This window comes from Erinaceus europaeus, chromosome 16 (genome assembly GCF_950295315.1).
Source record: "Erinaceus europaeus chromosome 16, mEriEur2.1, whole genome shotgun sequence".
In the NCBI taxonomy this organism is placed as follows: Eukaryota; Metazoa; Chordata; class Mammalia; order Eulipotyphla; family Erinaceidae; genus Erinaceus; species Erinaceus europaeus.
Genome location: NC_080177.1, coordinates 21,293,418 through 21,312,258, shown reverse-complemented (window position 1 = coordinate 21,312,258; position 18,841 = coordinate 21,293,418). Strand labels below are relative to the sequence as shown.

The 18,841-nt window shown below is 38.2% G+C and overlaps 1 protein-coding gene across 2 annotated transcripts in view; it reads left to right on the top strand.

Annotated features, from left to right (window-relative positions):
- The window catches only part of SCAPER (S-phase cyclin A associated protein in the ER), a 326,131-nt gene that overhangs the window by 218,735 nt on the left and 88,555 nt on the right, over nt 1–18,841 (top strand). For both annotated transcript variants that reach the window (XM_060174708.1, XM_007525770.2), the window contains one exon: nt 8,184–8,307. In XM_060174708.1, the coding sequence (XP_060030691.1) occupies nt 8,184–8,307 (124 nt within the window). The remainder of the gene's footprint in view (nt 1–8,183; nt 8,308–18,841) is intronic.

The following is an 18,841-nucleotide window of genomic DNA, read 5'->3' as shown; positions in this document are numbered from 1 at the left end:
TTAACTGAAAGGGAAATAAAAACACTGGCTTATAGAACTTCAGGGTGAGTTTTTTGTTTGTCTTTGAGTAATAGTTTTATTCTTCTCAAAGAATCCAAAGCATATATCTATATTATAAAAGTTTATCCCAAAAGTGTGTAATGCCCAGCTATTACATGATGTAAGTTTTAGACTTTTTAAAAGTTTTTTTTAAATTATCTTTATTTATTGGATAGAGACAGCCAGAAATTGAGAGGGAAGGGGTAGATAGAGAGAGACAAAGAGACGCTAGCAACACTGCTTCACTACTCACAGAGCTTTCCCCCCTGCAGGTGGGGACCAGGGCTCTAACCCAGGTCCTTGTGCACTGTAATGTGTGTGCTCAGCCAAGTGCGCAAGCACCCAAGTTTTAGACTTTGATACTCACTCTTATTCTCTTACCCAATAAGAAATACCAAATGTTACTCTAAAGGGAATTGTTATTTTACCACAATGCACTACTAGTTGATGGATTCATGTTTTCCGGTAAACTCAGCAGTTTAGAACCTTTTTAAATTTTTTTTTTTACTTATAAAAAGGAAACACTGACATAACCATAGGATAAGAGGGGTACAACTCCACACATTTCCCACCACCAGAACTCTGTATCCCATCCCCTCCCCTGATAGCTTTTCTATTCTTTATCCCTCTGGGAGTATGGACCCAAGGTCATTGTGGGATACAGAAGGTGGAAGGTCTGGCTTCTGTAATTGCTTCCCCGCTGAACATGGGCATGGACAGGCCGATTCATACTCCCAGCCTGCCTCTCTCGTTCCCCAGTGGGCCGGGGTTCTGGGGAATCAGAGCTCCAGTCCTGACACATTGTTGGGGTTGTCTGCCCAAGGAAGTCTGTTTGGCATCATGGTAGCATCTGGAACCTTGTGGCTGAAAGAAGAGTTAACATATAAAGCCATATAAATTGTTAATTCACAAATGGTTAAACAGTGCTACAGATGTCTTTCTTTCTCCTTCTTAATCTGCCCCTCCCTTCTCAATTTCTCTCTGTCTCTATCCAAAATAAGTAAATTTTTAAACAATTTTAGAACCCATTGTTAATGATTTCTTACTTCTCAGCAGCACAATTTTAATGTAATTCTAAATATCTGTGTTAGATATTCAATCAAGTTATATTAAAAGTGAGTGACTTACCCAAGACAATAAAAGTAGAAAAAAAATGCTTTGCAAGCTAATTAGTTTTAGTGATTGATAAACACACTTTTTCATTTGACATATTGAGGCATTTTGTTTGTGTCTCAAAAGGCTATGCAGAGATGGCTACATTTGACAGCTGTTGTACCACTAATAAGATTAAAGTAAAGAAATTAGTTGTGTCGACTTTAATCTTCAGTTTAACACTGCAAACCACCTGGGGTCTTCTTCAGAGCCAACATGTTTCATTGCAAATTTAAAATTATTCAGCCAGGCCCTACTTAAGAACATATTTAAAGACTTGATAATCATAATTGCCTTGTTATTAACAAATTTATGTTAACATTAAACATAATGCTTTAGCACCTGAGTTTGGAGTTAATGTATTAATTTGATGTTCACTCTGCATTTTTAAATATATTATTGTAATCTTTGAACATGACACCTTCTCAGTGGGTGGTTAATTTTCAGAAATGCAGAAAGTCTAATTAGGTTGGCTCTTTAAATAAATATATATTTATATAATTAGACCAAGTCTCTGTGGAATAATTAAGTAAATTGCCTATTCTACTTGTCCCGAGTTCAGCAATTAAATAAAAGCCCTTATAATAATACATTCAGTTTAAGATTTCTATCTTCTTGCTCTGAGGCATCATTATAATTGGAAAAAGCATTTAATGTAAAATTGAATTTTGGTGCCAGGGAGATAGCTCAGTCTGTGAGGGATACCTCATCTCATATCCACAGCCCCAGGTTCCATCCTTGGCACCACCTTTTTCCAGATTTAAGCAGTGTTCTGGTCTTCTCTCTTTCTTTCTCTCTATTCATAATAATCCTCAGCGCAACCATAAAGCTGACCTGATGCCTCCCTACCTCCCTATTTCTATTATATAACCAACTAATTAAATAAATAACCAGAGCATAACTCTGCATATGCTGTCCCAGGATAAAGCTAGAACCCTGAACCACTTCCCTGATGGCAAAATGTCTGCTCTTTTGACACTGGTATAAGACTGGTGAATAATATTTTCTGAAAATTCTTGGGGCCAGGCGGTGGTGCAGTTGGTTAAATGCTCATATTATAGTGCACAAGGACCTATGTTCAAGCCCCTGGTCCCACCTGCAGGGGGAAAACTTCATGAGTGGTAACGCAGGGCTGCAGACGTTGCTCTATCCCTCCTCCCCTCTCAATTTATCTGTCTCTATCCAATAATATACTAAAATATTTTTAAAAAATGAAAATTCTTAACCACTGTAAACTGCAGAAAGATATGAATTATGTACTTCTTAAAGTTTCATCAACAAATCTCTAAGCTATGACCACATGGAAGCTTTCTATATATAACTACTTCATAATATCTTCAGTACAACACCATTTGAGGTGCATAACATTTGTATTCTTTTACTATCTTTTGCAAGTATATTTCTATACCTGTTTCCAAAGTACCAGTTTTGTGATGCCCTTTCTGTGCTTTTATTTCTCAGAGGAAATGATTTCAGTGATTTACTGACATAAAATTCACCGATGTAGCTATGATTAATTAGGGTAGAAAGCCTTTATCTCCATCCAGCCACAGTATATTATACTTTTGACAAAACGGACGGTAAGATTTTACTGTCTCCTCAGAAGATACTTAGAAATCTTAGGGCTTTCTGTTTGATGTTTAAAAGTCATTTGAGTTTTAAGTTACAGGGAATGCTGTCTGGATAGACCACCCAGGTTGGGTTCAAAGAAATGATCTTTCTAAGACAGGTGCTCTTCAAATAGAGGTTGTTTTTCAAACAAGTTTTACTGAGTGGACAAGTTCTTCCTGACGCTGATATTTTTGGTAACCCCACCCTTTTTTTCTCACCAGAAAGTAGCTTCTTTGTGGACATTGCTTGAGAGAGTTTTGTGAGCATAAGATTATATAGATGTACATTTCACTTTTTAGGGCAAAACTTTGTAGCATGTGCTATTTGCTTTTTCTTTCTGTCTGTGCACCATATGTCTTATGATACACCATATTTTAGACAAGTTGTATGAGTTTCATTGTATAAAAAAGAAGTGAAAACTCAAGGCCATAAAAATTGTACATCAAGACAAAGGTGAAATCGTACATAATTATAGAGGTTTAAGGTTCCACATGTCATTCTGAGTATAATATCCTCAGCCCCCACCCCCTTTTAAAGTCTTTAGGTGTCTGTAATTACATATACCAAGCATACTCAGGAAGTAGAGGGGCTAGTTAGTGGTGCACCCAGTTAAGCACTTAGTACAAAGAGTAAGGATCCCAGTTTGAGCCCCCAACTCCCCACCTGCAGGGGGGTTGCTTCACAAGTGGTGAAACAGTTATCTCTCTCTCTCTTTTCTCTATCTCCCCCTCCTTTCTCAATTTCTCTTTGTTCTACCCAATAAAATGGAAAAAAAAAATGGCCTCCAAGAGCAGTGGATTTATAGTGCCAGTACCAAGGCCTCAGTGCCCTGGAGGCAAAAGGAAAAAAAATGAAAGAAAAAAAGAGATGTAGAATGATTTTTTTTTTAGTAGTTAATTGTGTCTGTGTGCTGTGTCATGAGCACATATTATGTTTGCTACTGTGTGTGCAGTTTCAAAGCACAGGAAGTGGTCTTTTCACTGTGACCTGACAATGACATTTCCCTCCCAGTCTTGACAATGTCTGAGATATAAACATGTGACCAAGGTTTCACAACCCAGGGTTCCCCTCAGACTTTTATTCTGAAGCTAATGAAGTAAAGAAGCAAAGCCATTTCAAAGTCCTTTCTTTTGATGCTTACAAGTAGCTATAGTTAGTGTCCAAAGTCAGTGTGTCAGTTCAAGTTGTGGCTTATGGTGCCCAGTAATTTTTTTTTTTTTTTTAGTACATCAGTTTTGTGGTGTGTGATTTGGGTATTATTCCCAGAAGTGTAACTATTTATTTATTTATTTGAGGGATTTATGAGTGATTACAGTACAGCTGTAGACATGGCAATGTAACTTCTATATGTGTATGTGTCTTATAAAGCCTCTGACATACCTAATAGCCCGAAAGTTTCATTTATGTTTAAATCAACGTAATTTAAGGTTTTCAGTGAAGAACTCTTTAAAAAAAATAGTATAGGGAGTCGGGCGGTAGCACAGTGGGTTAAGCGCACGTGGCGCACGAAGTGCAGGGACCTGCAGAAGGATCCTGGTTCAAGCCCCCGGCTCCCCACCTGTAGGAGAGTCGCTTCACAAGCAGTGAAGCAGGTCTGCAGGTGTCTGTCTTTCTCTCCCCCTCTGTCTTCCCCTCCTCTCTCCATTTCTCTCTGTCCTATCCAACAAGATGACATCAAGAACAACAATAATGACTACAACAATAAAACAACAAGGGCAACAAAAGGGAAAATAAATAAATAAATAAAATATTTAAGAAAAAAATAGTATAACATTAAAAATTGCATGCAAGTAAGAGATTGAAGTAAAACTTTATATTCATAAGATGAAGCTTTATGCAGCTTTTAAAAATAATACAATATTTCTTTTTTTTAAATCGTGCAGTGTTTCATAATTTAAGAATTTCACTCGAGAGGAATTTAGAATAAGATATTAAGTGCTTTCAGAATTGTTGAGATTGCAAATCTGTTGATTCTAAAGTAATATTGACCATATCCACTGGGAGCGCTGTTCTCTTTGCAACCAACACACCTTAGGAAGGATGTAAGCAAACTGATGCCACACACAATCTGTCATACCCAGAAAATCAGGAGTGGGTACTTCAAGCTGCACATCATAGATCAGAAAACATCATATAGCACAAGCTGCCCCACTGGTCCTTGGTACTCAGAAGCTGACAAATGAAAGCTAAAAATTTGTTTCAGGAAAGTCTCACATTTCCAAACCTTGTTTAGCCTGGGCGGCATCCAGGAACCCCAAGATGTCCTCGACTCCCTTCAACCATCAAATCTTGTGTGACATGACCTGTGTAGGGGAAAATGCCTTCCATGTGTGATAAGGGGACCAGGCGGTAGCACATCACTTGAGCATATACATTATAGTGCACACGGACCCAGGTTCAAGCCCCTGGTCCCCACCTACTAGGGGGAAGCTTTACAAGTGGTGAAGCAGGCCTGCACCTCTCTCTCTCTCTCTCCCTCAACCCTTCCCTCTTGAATTCTCTGCCTTTATCCAAAATAAATGAAATAACTTTTTAAAAGGATGGGTAAGGAAGTAACTGGGCATTATTCTATTCTATTCTATTCTATTCTATTCTATTCTATTCTATTCTATTCTATTCTATTCTATTCTATTCTATTCTATTCATAAAAAGGAAGCACTGACAAAACCATAGGATAAGAGGGGTATATCTCTACACATTTCACATAACTAGAACTCTGTATCCCATCCTCTCCCCTGATAGCTTTCCTATTCTCTAATCCTCTGGGAGTATGGACCCAAGGTCATTGTGGGATGCAGAAGGTGGAAGGTCTGGCTTCTGTAATTGCTTCCCCACTGCACATGGGCATTGACAGGTCGATCCATACTCCCAGACTGCCTCTCTCTTTCCCTAGTGGGGTGGGGTTCTGGGGAATTGGAGCTCCAGGACACATTGTTGGTGTTGTCTGTCCAGGGAAGTCTGGTTGGCATCATGGTAGCATCTGGAACCTTGTGGTTGAAAGAAGAGTTAACATATAAAGCCAAACAAGTTGTTGACTAATCATGAACCTAAAGGCTGGAATAGTGCAGATGAAGAGTTGGGGGTCTCTGTTTTATAGATAGCTAGTAGGCATATTTTAGTTATATTCCAAAGGGCCTGTGGCTATACTAGTTTTGGGGGTTTTTTTCCCCTGAGCCTGGAATCTAATATGCAGGTGGATCCAAGTTATTTTCTGGGGAGATGATGTCATGGCTGGAAAAAGGACCAGAAAGCTGGATCAGGGAAGAGAGTAGCTCCCAATATGGGAAATATACAAATATTGTTGACTGGTAACTGGCCATTTCTAAGGAGAGAATGGAGTAACTGAGTACCCACAGAAGATGAAGATGCTATCCGTGTGTGTGTGTGTGTGTGTGTGTGTGTGTGTGTGTGTGTGTGTGTGTGTTCCTATGACTATGAATTCTATTAAGAAAGTCCCCAAGTTAAATTTCAGTTGTATCATTTCTCAGTATATTTGACTGTACTCCAAGGTAACACAGTCCCAGGTTTCTAGACCTTAGTAGAGTCAAGTTTTGAGACCCTGACTTTCTCTTAGTTAGAGAAACTAATTATATTTATTCTGGGGCTTAAAGCATCTGAATAAGAAAATATTTTGTTGGATTTGGGGCAGTTTTGCACCAGGTTGAGCACATGTGTTAACCACGCATATGGACTCAGGTTCAAGCCCTCTTCCTGGAGTGGGGAAGCATCACAAGAAGTGAAGCAATGCTGCAGCTGTCTGTCTCCCCTTCTTTTCTCAATCTCTTGCTGTTCTGTCTAAAATATTAATAATTTAAAAAAGAAAATGTTGTGCTGTTTAAAAACGAGGAATAATACTAAATGTTATAGATAAATATTCAAAATTTATTACACTTATATTTTTAGTAATAAACATGTTATTTTTTAATTTAAAATAAAAGCACTTCTATGAAAAATTTAAATGTGGAATTTGCAAATATTTGCTAGGTGAAAACCTCAATCATAGTGTCATAAATGGCTTACATGTGGGCCCAGAATTATCTCTGTAGTTCTCAGGTTGAGTAAAGCTAGATATAGCTGAGCCTCCAGACTTCCTTCAACTTAGAGTTCTTTCATCAACTCTTCCATCATGCCATAAGAAACTTTTATTAGTCTCTAGATAATAGCTTCTGTAGCACTCTATTTCACCCAATTTATGAACATTTTGTTTATGCTTTCCTCATAACAAGATAAGATTGATAACCCTAATAAAACTTGCCTGGATGTTTTCCCACAACTTATTATTTAACCATATTCCAGGCACTGTCCAAAATATTTTACACCTACTATCTCATTTAATTCTCATAACTACCGTGTAAAGCTGAGGTATTATTATCCCAGTTTTACAGGTAAGAAAATGAATGCTAAGATAGTTAGTGGGAGTTGGGAAGTAGCACAGCGGGTTAAGCACATGTGGCGCAAAGCGCAAGGACCGGCGTAAGGATCCGGGTTCGAGCCCCCTGGCTCCCCACCTGCAGGGGAGTCGCTTCACAAGCGGTGAAGCAGGTCTGCAGGTGTCTATCTTTCTCTCCCCTTCTCTGTCTTCCCCTCCTCTCTCCATTTCTCTCTGTCCTATCCAACAATAACAATAATAACTACAACAATAAAACAACAAGGGCAACAAAAGGTAATAAATAAATAAATGTCTTCCAGCATTGTAAAATAATAATAATAACTTTAAGTGCCCCTTGACAGATGGTTGAATAAGGATGTGGTCTATATACACAATGGAATAATACATAAAAATTTATCTTGGATGGTGCTTGAAGGAATCATGCTAAATGAACTAAGCCAGAAAATTAATAATTGCAAAATTATGTAGGCTTCAGGTTTGCAGACTTTCAACCTTCTGCTCACCATCAGTATTCTTATTTCTATCTATCACCGTAAATCTGACCCCTTTTTCAGCTCATTTACCCATTTCCCTCCCCCCCAGTTGCCCTGGTCTTGTACCAAGAGATCTGGCATCAGGCACTCTGCCAAACCCCTTTTTCTGTGTATTATGCAAAGATTTCTAGGTCCCTAGGTCCTGGGTGACATTTGATCCTAGATTACTAAGACATCATCAGGGAGACTGGTAAATACATTTCCGTTGTCTGCTTCTGTAAGTAAGACATTGATAAAGGGTAAGTATCAAGTTCTAACAAACACTGGGCTTTGAATACCAGCTACAAGCTTTTATATCTAGCTGAGATGGGCCTTTTACCTAGAAAAATTCAGCTTGGTTTGTGAGATCAACTTCTATCCCATGCAGGCTGCTTTTGTACCATTCATTTGATGCATTTTAAATTGTTTGGAGAAGAGTTCCTCAGGGTTTATAAATGGTGTTTTTCTCCCTCTATTAGGTCGCTCTGCAATGCAATCAATGTTTACAACCTCACCTGCACTAACTGTTCAGAAAATTGCACCAATGTTCTGTTTAGTAACAAGATTACCTTTTTAATGGACCTCTTGATACACCAGTTGACGGTATGTAATATTACTTCTTTGAGTTAGAAATAGTTACAGTTTGAGAAAAATTCCCTGCTGAGAAAACTAAAATAATTCAGCTTATTTGCACTCCAGATGGAAGAAAACAAAGATGACTGGGAGACTAAAAATAAAAGAGGGTATGGCATAGAACCCTCTTGATTTGAAAAGCTTATACTAGATTCTCCCAAATTCTAATATTTAATAGACAATACAAAGGCTGGGCCTTGGAATTGTCGGACTGAAAGCCAAGCCTCCAGGGTTACAGGAATATGTACTGTAGTAGAAGGGAATCAAATGGATGAAGAATTACTGGGATCTGTTTTAAAGGGACTTCTTGGTCATCATTGATGAAAGAAAGAAAGGAGAGAGATTCGGGTGGTAGCACAGTGGGGTTAAGCGCATGTGGCACAAAGGACAAGGACTGGCCTAAGGATCCCGGTTTGAACCCTCGGCTCCCCACCTGCAGGGAAGTCGCTTCACAAGCGGTTAAGCAGGTCTCCAGGTGTTTATCTTTCTCTTCCCCTCTCTTTCTTCCCCATCTCTCTCTATTTCTCTCTGTCCTATCCAACAACGATGGCATCAATAACAACAACAAGGGCAACAAAAAGGAAATAAATAAATAAATGTCAAAAAAAGGGAAAAGAGAGAGAGGAGAAGAATGGAAAGAAGGGAGGAGGGAGGGAGGGAAGGAGGAAGAGAAGAAGAAGGGAGGGAGGGAGGAAGGAGGTCAGAAACTCCTGTGTTGGAAAAGGGACAAATCTGTTGTACTTTTGAAATAGAGACAAACAAGCCATAGCCTTAAATTGTACTTTGGCTCACAGCTGTTGGTTGAGGTAAGCTGAGTGTAATATCCAAAGACAGGCCTGTCCGCTGCAGTCTCCAGAACAGCTCTGGGGCCAGAAGTTTCCTGGTGATGTTTCTAAGCCACTGTGGTATTGGCACAAAATCTCTCTCAGGCTGCAAGTTTACAACACAGGAGATTTGTTTTTCAGAGCCGATTTGCATTTACTCAGCACATACTTCCAGTAGCCCTTCCTAAACTACATGCCTCCGGCTATGTTTCCTCCTCCTCCTCCTCATTAATTTCTGTATATTCTGTTGACCTTAAATAGGACATAATAGCATGTTCTTTTTGAAACCTTCTCCAACGTGACTCACCAAAAATTACTAGATATTTTTATGTGCTTCAAGGTCTTATATCTTTCATAGAATTGACCTCACTGGATTGTAATGAACCATTTACCTGTTCATGTCCCTTACTAGCTGTAAAATCAACTAGACAACTTATTATTCACTCCAGGATCTTCACATAGGGCCTGACGCTTAGTATGTTTAATATAGCACTGATGAACACATGAGTGAGTGAATGAATCCCCACATGTCTCAAGCTAAAAATTAGAAAGGAGCATACAGAGTCCTTACCAACTGGCACACTGGCAATGAGAGGGAACAATAGCAGAGAGAACAAAGGCACAGGCCTAGAGCTGTTACATAGTCTAGCAGTGACCTTTTGTAGTGAGGATACTGAGTCATCACTATAAGCTACATTAAATATGGCTTTATAAGTGAAAATAGTAAGATATGGGTAAGATATTTTTTAATTTCTGTACTGGGGGATTAATGGTTTACAGCCAACAGTAAAATACAATAGTTTGTACATGTGTAACATTTCTCAGTTTTCCACGTAACAGTTCATCCCCCACTAAGTCCTCCTCTACCATAACGTTCCAGGACCTGAACCCTCCTCCCACCCCAGAGTCTTTTACTTTGGTGCAATACAACATGGGTAAGATATTTTAGCAAAGCATTCTGTCAGAATAGTTGAAAAGAGAAATAAAAAGGAAATACTTGGCATTTCTTGTGTGACCTAACATTCTAGGCGTTTTAATACGTATTTAATTTTATTTTTAAAGTATAAAGGCAGCATTATTACCCTATTTTATATAGTATGTGACAGAGCCAAAAGACAAGCCCAAGTCTACCAAGCCCAAAGGAAGAGAGACATGCTACACAAATAACTGACCTATACTTTCCAAAAGTATCAATGTGAAAGACAAGGGAATATTGGGGAATTGTCACAGAGATAAGATCTAACAGTCAAACACATGGTGGGACCCTGTACTCAAAAAAATATAGTAATGTAGGAATTTTAAAATCATCTAAGTTCTATAGAATTGTTCATTGTACTAGTTCAATGTTAATTTCTTGATTTCAGTAGTTTTACTGTGATTGGCAAGATGTTAGCAGAAGAGGATGCTGGTTAAAGGGAACCTTGCTATTTTTTTTTAAGATTGCATTTATTTATGAGAAAGATAAGAGGGGAGAGAAAGAACCAGACATCACTCTGGCACATGTGTCGCCAGGGATCAAACTCAGGACCTCATGCTTGCGAGTCCAAAGCTTTATCACTGTGCCACTTCCCGGACCATGAACCTTGCTGTTTTGTAATGTATATGTCCATTTGAAATTATTTCAAAATAAGTTTATAAAAATCCAGTCTAGTCCATTGTCCCATCATTTGGAAGAATTTACTCTGTGAAACTCAACGTATGAAAGAAGAGACATGGATATACTTGGAACAGAGTAAGGAAAGAGTGGCACTGGAAATCTAAAGGGATGAACAAGAAGATTTACACAGAGGATCTTCCTTCCAAGATCTGTACTCTTTTTTTTTTTTTTTTTTTTGCCTGGTTCTTCTTGTTAAGACATAGCATATAGCATATGTGGTAGCTCATTTAACTTTTTTAAAAATAATTTTTAAATTATCTATATTTATTTGATAGAGACAGCCAGAAATAGAGGAGGAAGGGGGAAAAAGAGAGGGAGAGAGAAAGAGAGATAGCTACAGCCCTGCTTCACCACTTGCAGGTGGGGCTCATTTAACTCTCCATGACAATTAAGGACCTTCTATTGCCTGTCCCAAAGAATCAGATTAAGATCTTAACCATTTAGGAAATCCCTGTGTAGGAGTGGGAAGCTGTCTGTAGATTGCATATGATGGTGTGACAGTGGAGAACACTGCAGAACTGTGAAAGAAGAAGGCTAGTTATTCTCCCTGGGTCATTACAGAAAAAGAGATGTAAGTTAGGCTCCTTGTAATAGCCATCAGTTATTAAATGCCTTCCATTTGCCAGGAGCTTGTAAGTAGCCTGATCCTCCCATTCTTATTTTAAAGCCTCAGTCTCTTATAAAAAAAATATTCTCTTACTTGTGACCTCAAGGCTTCTTGACACTCAGTAAAGCTTTTAATCTCTCCACCAATGGGTTTCCCCATATTCTGTGTTTATTTTGCACAGTTCAGAACTGGGATCCTGGGACATTTGTTTGACAAACACATTTATCTCTCCTTTCCTTATACGTGGCACATCCTGGAGTTGGCTATTTCTTTTCAGCTCTTTATTCTTTAGCTGTAAATTCTAATAGTGCAGTGATTGAGTTGGAGGAAAGTTTGTTGCCTGATTTGAGGAGATGAGGGGTGGTGGCAGCTAATTATAGAGGCCTCTACATTTCTGATAATCATTTGAATTCATTTCTCCTTTGCTTGCAAACTGGTTTTGGCATACATGTGCCTGAAACAGGAGCCACTGACCTGATAGTACCCTTTAAGTACCATTTCTGTTCTCTAATAGAAAATGCTTCTCAACCCATTTTTCTACAAGAAGCTAGTTGATATCTTGTGGAATTTGGAAGACACCTGGCTATGAGGCACTTCCAACCTTTTAACTTTTAGCTAACTGATATGATTAAGAGGCAGTTTCCCCCAGTCTGTCTGCTTGGAATTTGTTTCAGCATTCTTGTATTTCATTTAATATGTGCAAAATATTGTACAGATACCAGGGTTATGCACTGGACACAGTTCTTTCACTCAAGAAGTTCATGGTTAAGGAGAGAAAAACTACATGTATAGATGGTATTAAAAAGATAAACTATGAGAAGTGCTGTAATATAGCCAGAGGTACAGAGTAGCCTGGGAAACATAAAATAATCAGTACCTGGCACATAAGAGGTACTTGTTAAGTAATTGGTTAATTAATTAATTAATTAATTGGAGCATTGTGAGACTTTCAGGAGAAATAGAGCTAATTGTGCCTGAGGAATAATAGAAAGTATACAATCCTCAGCTGTAATTTTTTAAATAGATAAATTAACACACATAACATAAAACCATTTTATTGCACTATAATTCAAAATAGGATTTCTAGGATAAACTCTTGAGGGAATTTATTTGGAGTCTTACAGCAGCAGTACATTCAGACAGTTTTAATCTAGTGTGAAGAACAACACAGTTGCATTATCTTTCCAGAAACATAAAATCTTCAAAATATAATAAGGCAGATTTTCTCCTTCATTCAGTAAATAATTATTAAGCATTCTCTTTAAAAACTCCCATCTCCTGTTTACTTTTTTTTCCCCTTAATTGACTTTTGTAATGTCTTTTTTCTAAATCATCCCAGTACAAAGAGTCTCTACCTTAAAATGTCTCCTTGAGGTGGCCAGACATGCACATTAAAATATCCAACAACGACAACATCAATAACTATAATAAAACAACAAGGGCAACAAAAGGGAATAAATAAATATTTTTTTAAAAAGGCAATGAAAAGATCAGTGGATAGAGAGAGCAACAAGGCAGAATCAGAAGCCCTATTCCTAGAGTGTAGGTGGTATAATTCCCAGGTGATCTCAAAACCAAGGACACCAGCATAGAAATGGGTAAGAGGAGTTAATTCACTTTGTGTATTAACTCACTTTGTGTATTAGACTAAACAGGTACAGCTCAGCACTGGCAGGTAATATGCCAGCTCATTAGCTCTCCTGCCCTGAGTATAGAGAAGAATACAGTATGAGTTCAGCATGCTAGCTTTCTGAGGTATGCTCTACCTGGTTTATATCTGCTTCACACAACTGGCAGCTGGCACATGTGTACCCTTAGCCGCAGAGAATGAGCAGGACACCTTGCTGCTCCAAGTAAGAGAACTTGCAGTTCTACCCACAGACACCAGAGGTAGCAAGAGATCACACCCTCTTGATAAAGAAGCCAACAGGCCTCTTCAGTAAGAAATTATACACAGATCAGAGAATCTGTATCCCTGACAAAGAAGTTTTAGAGACTCCCACATCCCTAGCCAAGCTGGCTGGTTTCTGCCACATTATGCAGTCAATACTAGAAGAAGTGACTACTTTCAGGGGAGTCCAGTGGTAGTGCAGCGGGTTAAGTGCACGTGGCGCAAAGAGCAAATACCAGCTCAAGGATTCCGTTTCGAGCCCTGGGCCCCCCACCTGCAGGGGAGTCGCTTCACAGGTGGTGAAGCAGGTCTGCAGGTGTCTATCTTTCTCTCCCCCTCTCTGTCTTCCCCTCCTCTCTCCATTTCTCTCTGTCCTAACAAGGACGACATTAGTAACAACAACAATAATAACTACAACAACAAGGGCAACAAAAGGGAAAAATAAATAAATATTAAAAAAAAGAGGTGACTTTTCATATGTATAAATTCCAACGTATTTACAAGGCACACAAAGAAACAGGGAAACATGGCCCAAAAAAATGGAACAAGATAAATCTACAGAAACCAACCCTAAAGAAACAGGTATAGTTATATGCCACATAAGGTTGTTTTACTCTATGATGGACCCACATATGATGGTCTTCCCATAATTCCTATTGCCCAATGATGTCACAGCACACACTGCTAGTGGAACACAAGAGCTCATGGATGACCCAGCTCTTACTCCAAAATGCCAGTGAAATGGAAGGCATCATTTTTGAATAGTAATATACACACAGTGATATTCATACAATGATAGTCTCTAATGTATTTCTTAGAACATATCCCCATCTTATGTAGCACACAACTATATAAATTATTTCATATAGAATTCAAGATATGTATCATAAGATGGTCTGCAAACTCAAGAAAACAATACATGACCAAATATAAAAATTAAAAGATATAGAAGGGACCATGTGGAAACACCACACAAAGAGAAAACTTCTTGAGTGGTAGAGCAATATTGTGGTGCCTCTCCTTCTCTCTCTCTCTCAATCTGGATAAAATGAAGGGAAAAAAAAAAAGAGTCTGCTTAGAGCAGTGTCGTCATGCATGCACTAAATACCAATGAAGCCTTGATGTGAGAAAAAAAATGTAGAATATATTTTATCATTTGAAAAAAAAACACAAAACCACACATTAGTGCTAAAGAAAATGTAGTGGTTGAATCAGAAACTTAAAGGAATAAAAGAGCAGACTTGATCAAACAAAAGGAATAATCAGTAAACTCACAGATCATTTAAAATTATTCTTATCCAGGAACAAAAAAATAGAATAAGGGCTGGGTAGATAGCATAATGGTTATGTGAACAGACTCTCAAGCCTGAGTCACTGAAGCTTCTAGGTTCAATCCCCAGTAATACCACAAGCTCGAGCTGAGCAGTGCTTTGGTAAGTAAGTAAGAAAATAAGTAAGAAAGAAGGAAGGAAATAGAATGGAAAAGAATAAATAAATCTTAAGAGGATTTGAGTAATTCAGCAGGCAAGCCAGCGTATGCATTATGATATCCCAAAAGGAGAAAAGTAAGACAGGCCAGCTTTTTTTTTTTTTTTTTTTTTGGTAGGACAGAGAAATTGAGAGGGGAGGAGGAGATAGAAAGGAAGAGAGAAAAATAGACACTTGTGGACCTGCTTCACCACTTGTGAATTTATTTTTTTTATAATAATAGCCTAGGTTTTTCTAATCTGGGGAAAGAAATAGCCATTCAGACTCATGGAATCCAAGTAGAATGAAATCCATGCAAAGATGCAAACATTATAATATACTTTTCTAAAGCAAAAGCAGAATTTGAAAGTAGAAAAAAAAGACAATTCATTTTAACATGGAAACAGTTCATGGGTTTCTTGGTACGTTTTAAATTAAAAAACAGAAAGTAACTACTATAAGTAAAAACAAAAAAAAAATCAAAACAACAATAGCAAAAAGACAGTGAAGGAATTGGAACCCTTGCGTACTTCTGGTAGAAACGTAAAAATAGCCGCAAATCTGGAAAAGTTTTCCAGTTGCCAAAAACTGAAACAGAACTATCTTGTGGGGTCACATATGGTTATTTACCCAGAAAATAATTGAGATCTGGGTCAGCTATTTACAGTACTTTCATGACCACGATAACATTATTTACACTATCCAAGACATAGAAGCAACCACAAGGTATCCACCATAAGTGGAGTTTTAAAAATTGTATATGCTCACAGTGGAATGATATTCAGATGTAAAAAAGAAGGAAACCATGTCATGTGCTACAAAGTAGATGAGAATATTACACTAAGCAAAATAAGCCAATCACAGGACAATTAGTACATAATTTCACTTTCATCGATATCTGAAGTAGTTCAACTCATAAGATATAATGTAGATGATAATTGCCAGGAGCTGAGTTAAGGGGATATGAGAATTTGCTGTTAGGGAGCTAGGTAGTGGTGCACCTGGCTAAGTGTACATATTACCATGTGCAAGGACCCGAGTTTGAACCCCCACTGTCCATCTGCAGGGTGGTGCTTCATGAGCAGTGAAGTAGGCCCACAGGTGTATCTCTTTCCCCTCTATCTTCCCTCTCAATTTCTCTCTGTCCTATCAAGTATAATAGAAAGATAATGGAACAGAATGGGAGGTGGGGGGGGAGGGGAAAGGTAGCCACTGGGAGTGGTCAATTTATAGCATCAAACCCCAGCCATAACCCTGCTGACAAAACGATTAGGTATTGCTGTTTAGTAAGTATAGAATTTCAGTCATGTATGATGAGAACATTCTAGAGATCTGTAATACAATTATGCATAGAGTGAATAAGAATGTAATGTGTACTTCAAAATTATCAGAGAAGAAAAAAAATATCAAAGGGTAAGTTTATGTTGTTTTTACCATAAGAAATGACCCGTGAAAGTACTGCTGACTACTATGAGAATAGGTAGGGCTCTAATGTTGGATAGATTCTAAGTAGTCCATGTTACTGATAAGTTCTTTGCTCATACAACTACCTAGTGGTAGAGCCATGATCTGTCTCATCAACTAAGTTCCTGTCTAGGAACTTCCTTTCTGTACTCCAAATTATGTCTTCACTTTACTGTTGACTTGAGAATTACTTATCTGAGTTTAATTTTATACATATTTGATATCATCACCTGGGCAGGATAAAGAGAAGCATTCAATTAAAAGATTTATTATTTTTTGATGTTCCATTGCATTTTAAAAGGCACTAAATATTTTATTAGCATTCTTATTTTTAATTCATAGTGACCTGTTCTTCATGGAATATTTAAAGAATACTCTTATAAATTGTGTGTATATGTATTCTGGAGCCAAGGAGGTTGTTAATTGAAAAGTGATGTACAAACCTTAAATAATTGATATGATACTGTTGGATCACAGAGGCTATTGGTGAACACTTCAAAAGGTGACAAGAAAACTCTGTATATAGACAAAGAAAAATATAAATGTGTCCTTACAGCAAGGGGATTATTTTTCACCAAGTCAAGTACAGAGCTGGCCAGGTACCTATTTGATTTTCTTTGTAGCAGCAAAGGCTGAATTAGCATTCACTATAATGGATTTTTTTTTTTTTTAATCTGAGGGAGTCAGAACATGGGCTTCACCATTAATTGCATGAGCACAAAACACTTTATTTTTTTTGCTCTCTCTCTCAGTTTTCCACATAATAATACAACCCCCACTAGATCCTAGTACAGAACACTTTACCCCCCCTGTAAGTAATAACACTCTTCTTGATGCTGGATGCATCTTGTGTCCTGCTTCTCTCAATATATTGCAGGGCTAGCGTTGTGGGCAAGAGAGAGGATCCAGGAACTCGTGGCGGTGTGGTAATACAATTCTTTATTCACACAGGAACGCCCCAGAGTCAGGTGTGAGCACAATGGGTTAAGTCACATGGCGCCAAACCACAATGGCCACCTCCCACTCTGCACACCAGCCCTTCTCCAGGTTGGGATGCAGGAGAGAAAAGAGGGTGAAACCAGGAACAGAAGTGCCTTTATAGGATAAAACCAGAAGTGGCAAGTTGGAAACGGAAATGGCTAGGAAAGGGGGTGGAGAGAGGCAAAAGGCATGTTGAGATAGTGGAAGTGTCCTTAGCAACTGTTGCGATGGTTTTAACTGGTGGATTAATACACCCTGCAGGTAGGATGGGTCTCGAGGTAGAAAGAAGATAGATCAGGCAAAACGATCATGTAAATAGGCCATACTGCCGGCAGTGCAGCATGGAGCAGGGGAGTTGGCTTAATGCCCGACACTGTATGGCACTTGCTCCAGCATGTCAAGATCACCTTGTCTTTTCCCTCATCAATTATGTGACTTCTTTGTGCTCTAATGACCCTAAGTCTTACTAACAGAGAACATAAGAGTTGGAGAGAAAGCTTTCATAGCATCTGACTTGCTTCAGTTTTGTTTTTTAAAAGTATATAATGATACTCTAAAGAGGAGAGGAATGTTGTGTCAGGTGGGCCACTTGCCAAAACCAGCAGAACTGGGATACAGACTCAGATCACCTAGTCTTAACAGTGTTCTTTCCAATGTACTTGGCACAACATTTTAGTTTGATGAGAACAGGTAAAGGACATTATGACTGTTGTTGAACTTTACCCTCAGAATTCCATCTCTAATTCAAGTAGTAAAAGACTTGAGGATCAGATTGTGATTGTAACCATCCACCCATTGCAATCATGAAATTATATCAACACTACTTTGACCTAAAACAATTAGATGACTCCCTGAGGGAGAAACTGGCACAGCCAGCATCCAAGTGCAGGCTTTCCTGCATCATTTTCAAATGGTAGTTAAAGCAAACAGTCATTTATTAAATATCTAAAGGTTTGAATAAGACAGTTAGATTTGGCTTCAGTCATATAATTAGAATCCTATGTACAACACTGGAGAATACACATTGTTTATAAGAACACATGGAAGATTTATAAGAATTGATTGTGCCCTTGGCCATAAAGCAAATCATAATGAATTTGGAAAACTCAGTATCATATAGATGATGCATTTCTGCATAAAGTTTGGATGAATAAACTCCTCTCAAATTGACCTTCCTGCAGATATGAAATAGAAACTCTGAATAACTATGAAAGAAACAAATAATTGAAAATACTAGAGACCACTAAAAACCAGATAGATTCTGCTCGTAATGGATATGGAAGAAGAGAATGGTATTGTATGAGTTTCCTAAATTTTTACCTTTCAAAATTTTTACCTTTTTTTCTGGTTACTGGGTAACCAGAGAGGGTGATTTGAGTTCACAGAGAAAATGCACAACTTTTGTGTCCTGGAGGAACCACAAACAAAACTGAAGGTGAAGACAGAGACTGAAATGTGAAGATGATACTCAGAAGGATGAAAGTCAGAAAGGGGATCCCCTAGTTAAGCAAGACTCCAAGTACCTCAGCTAAAGACAAAACAACAGAAACCATTGCTACTAGCAGCATAGTTTAAAAATCAGTATGTATATTAAAAGGGAATTCTAAAATATA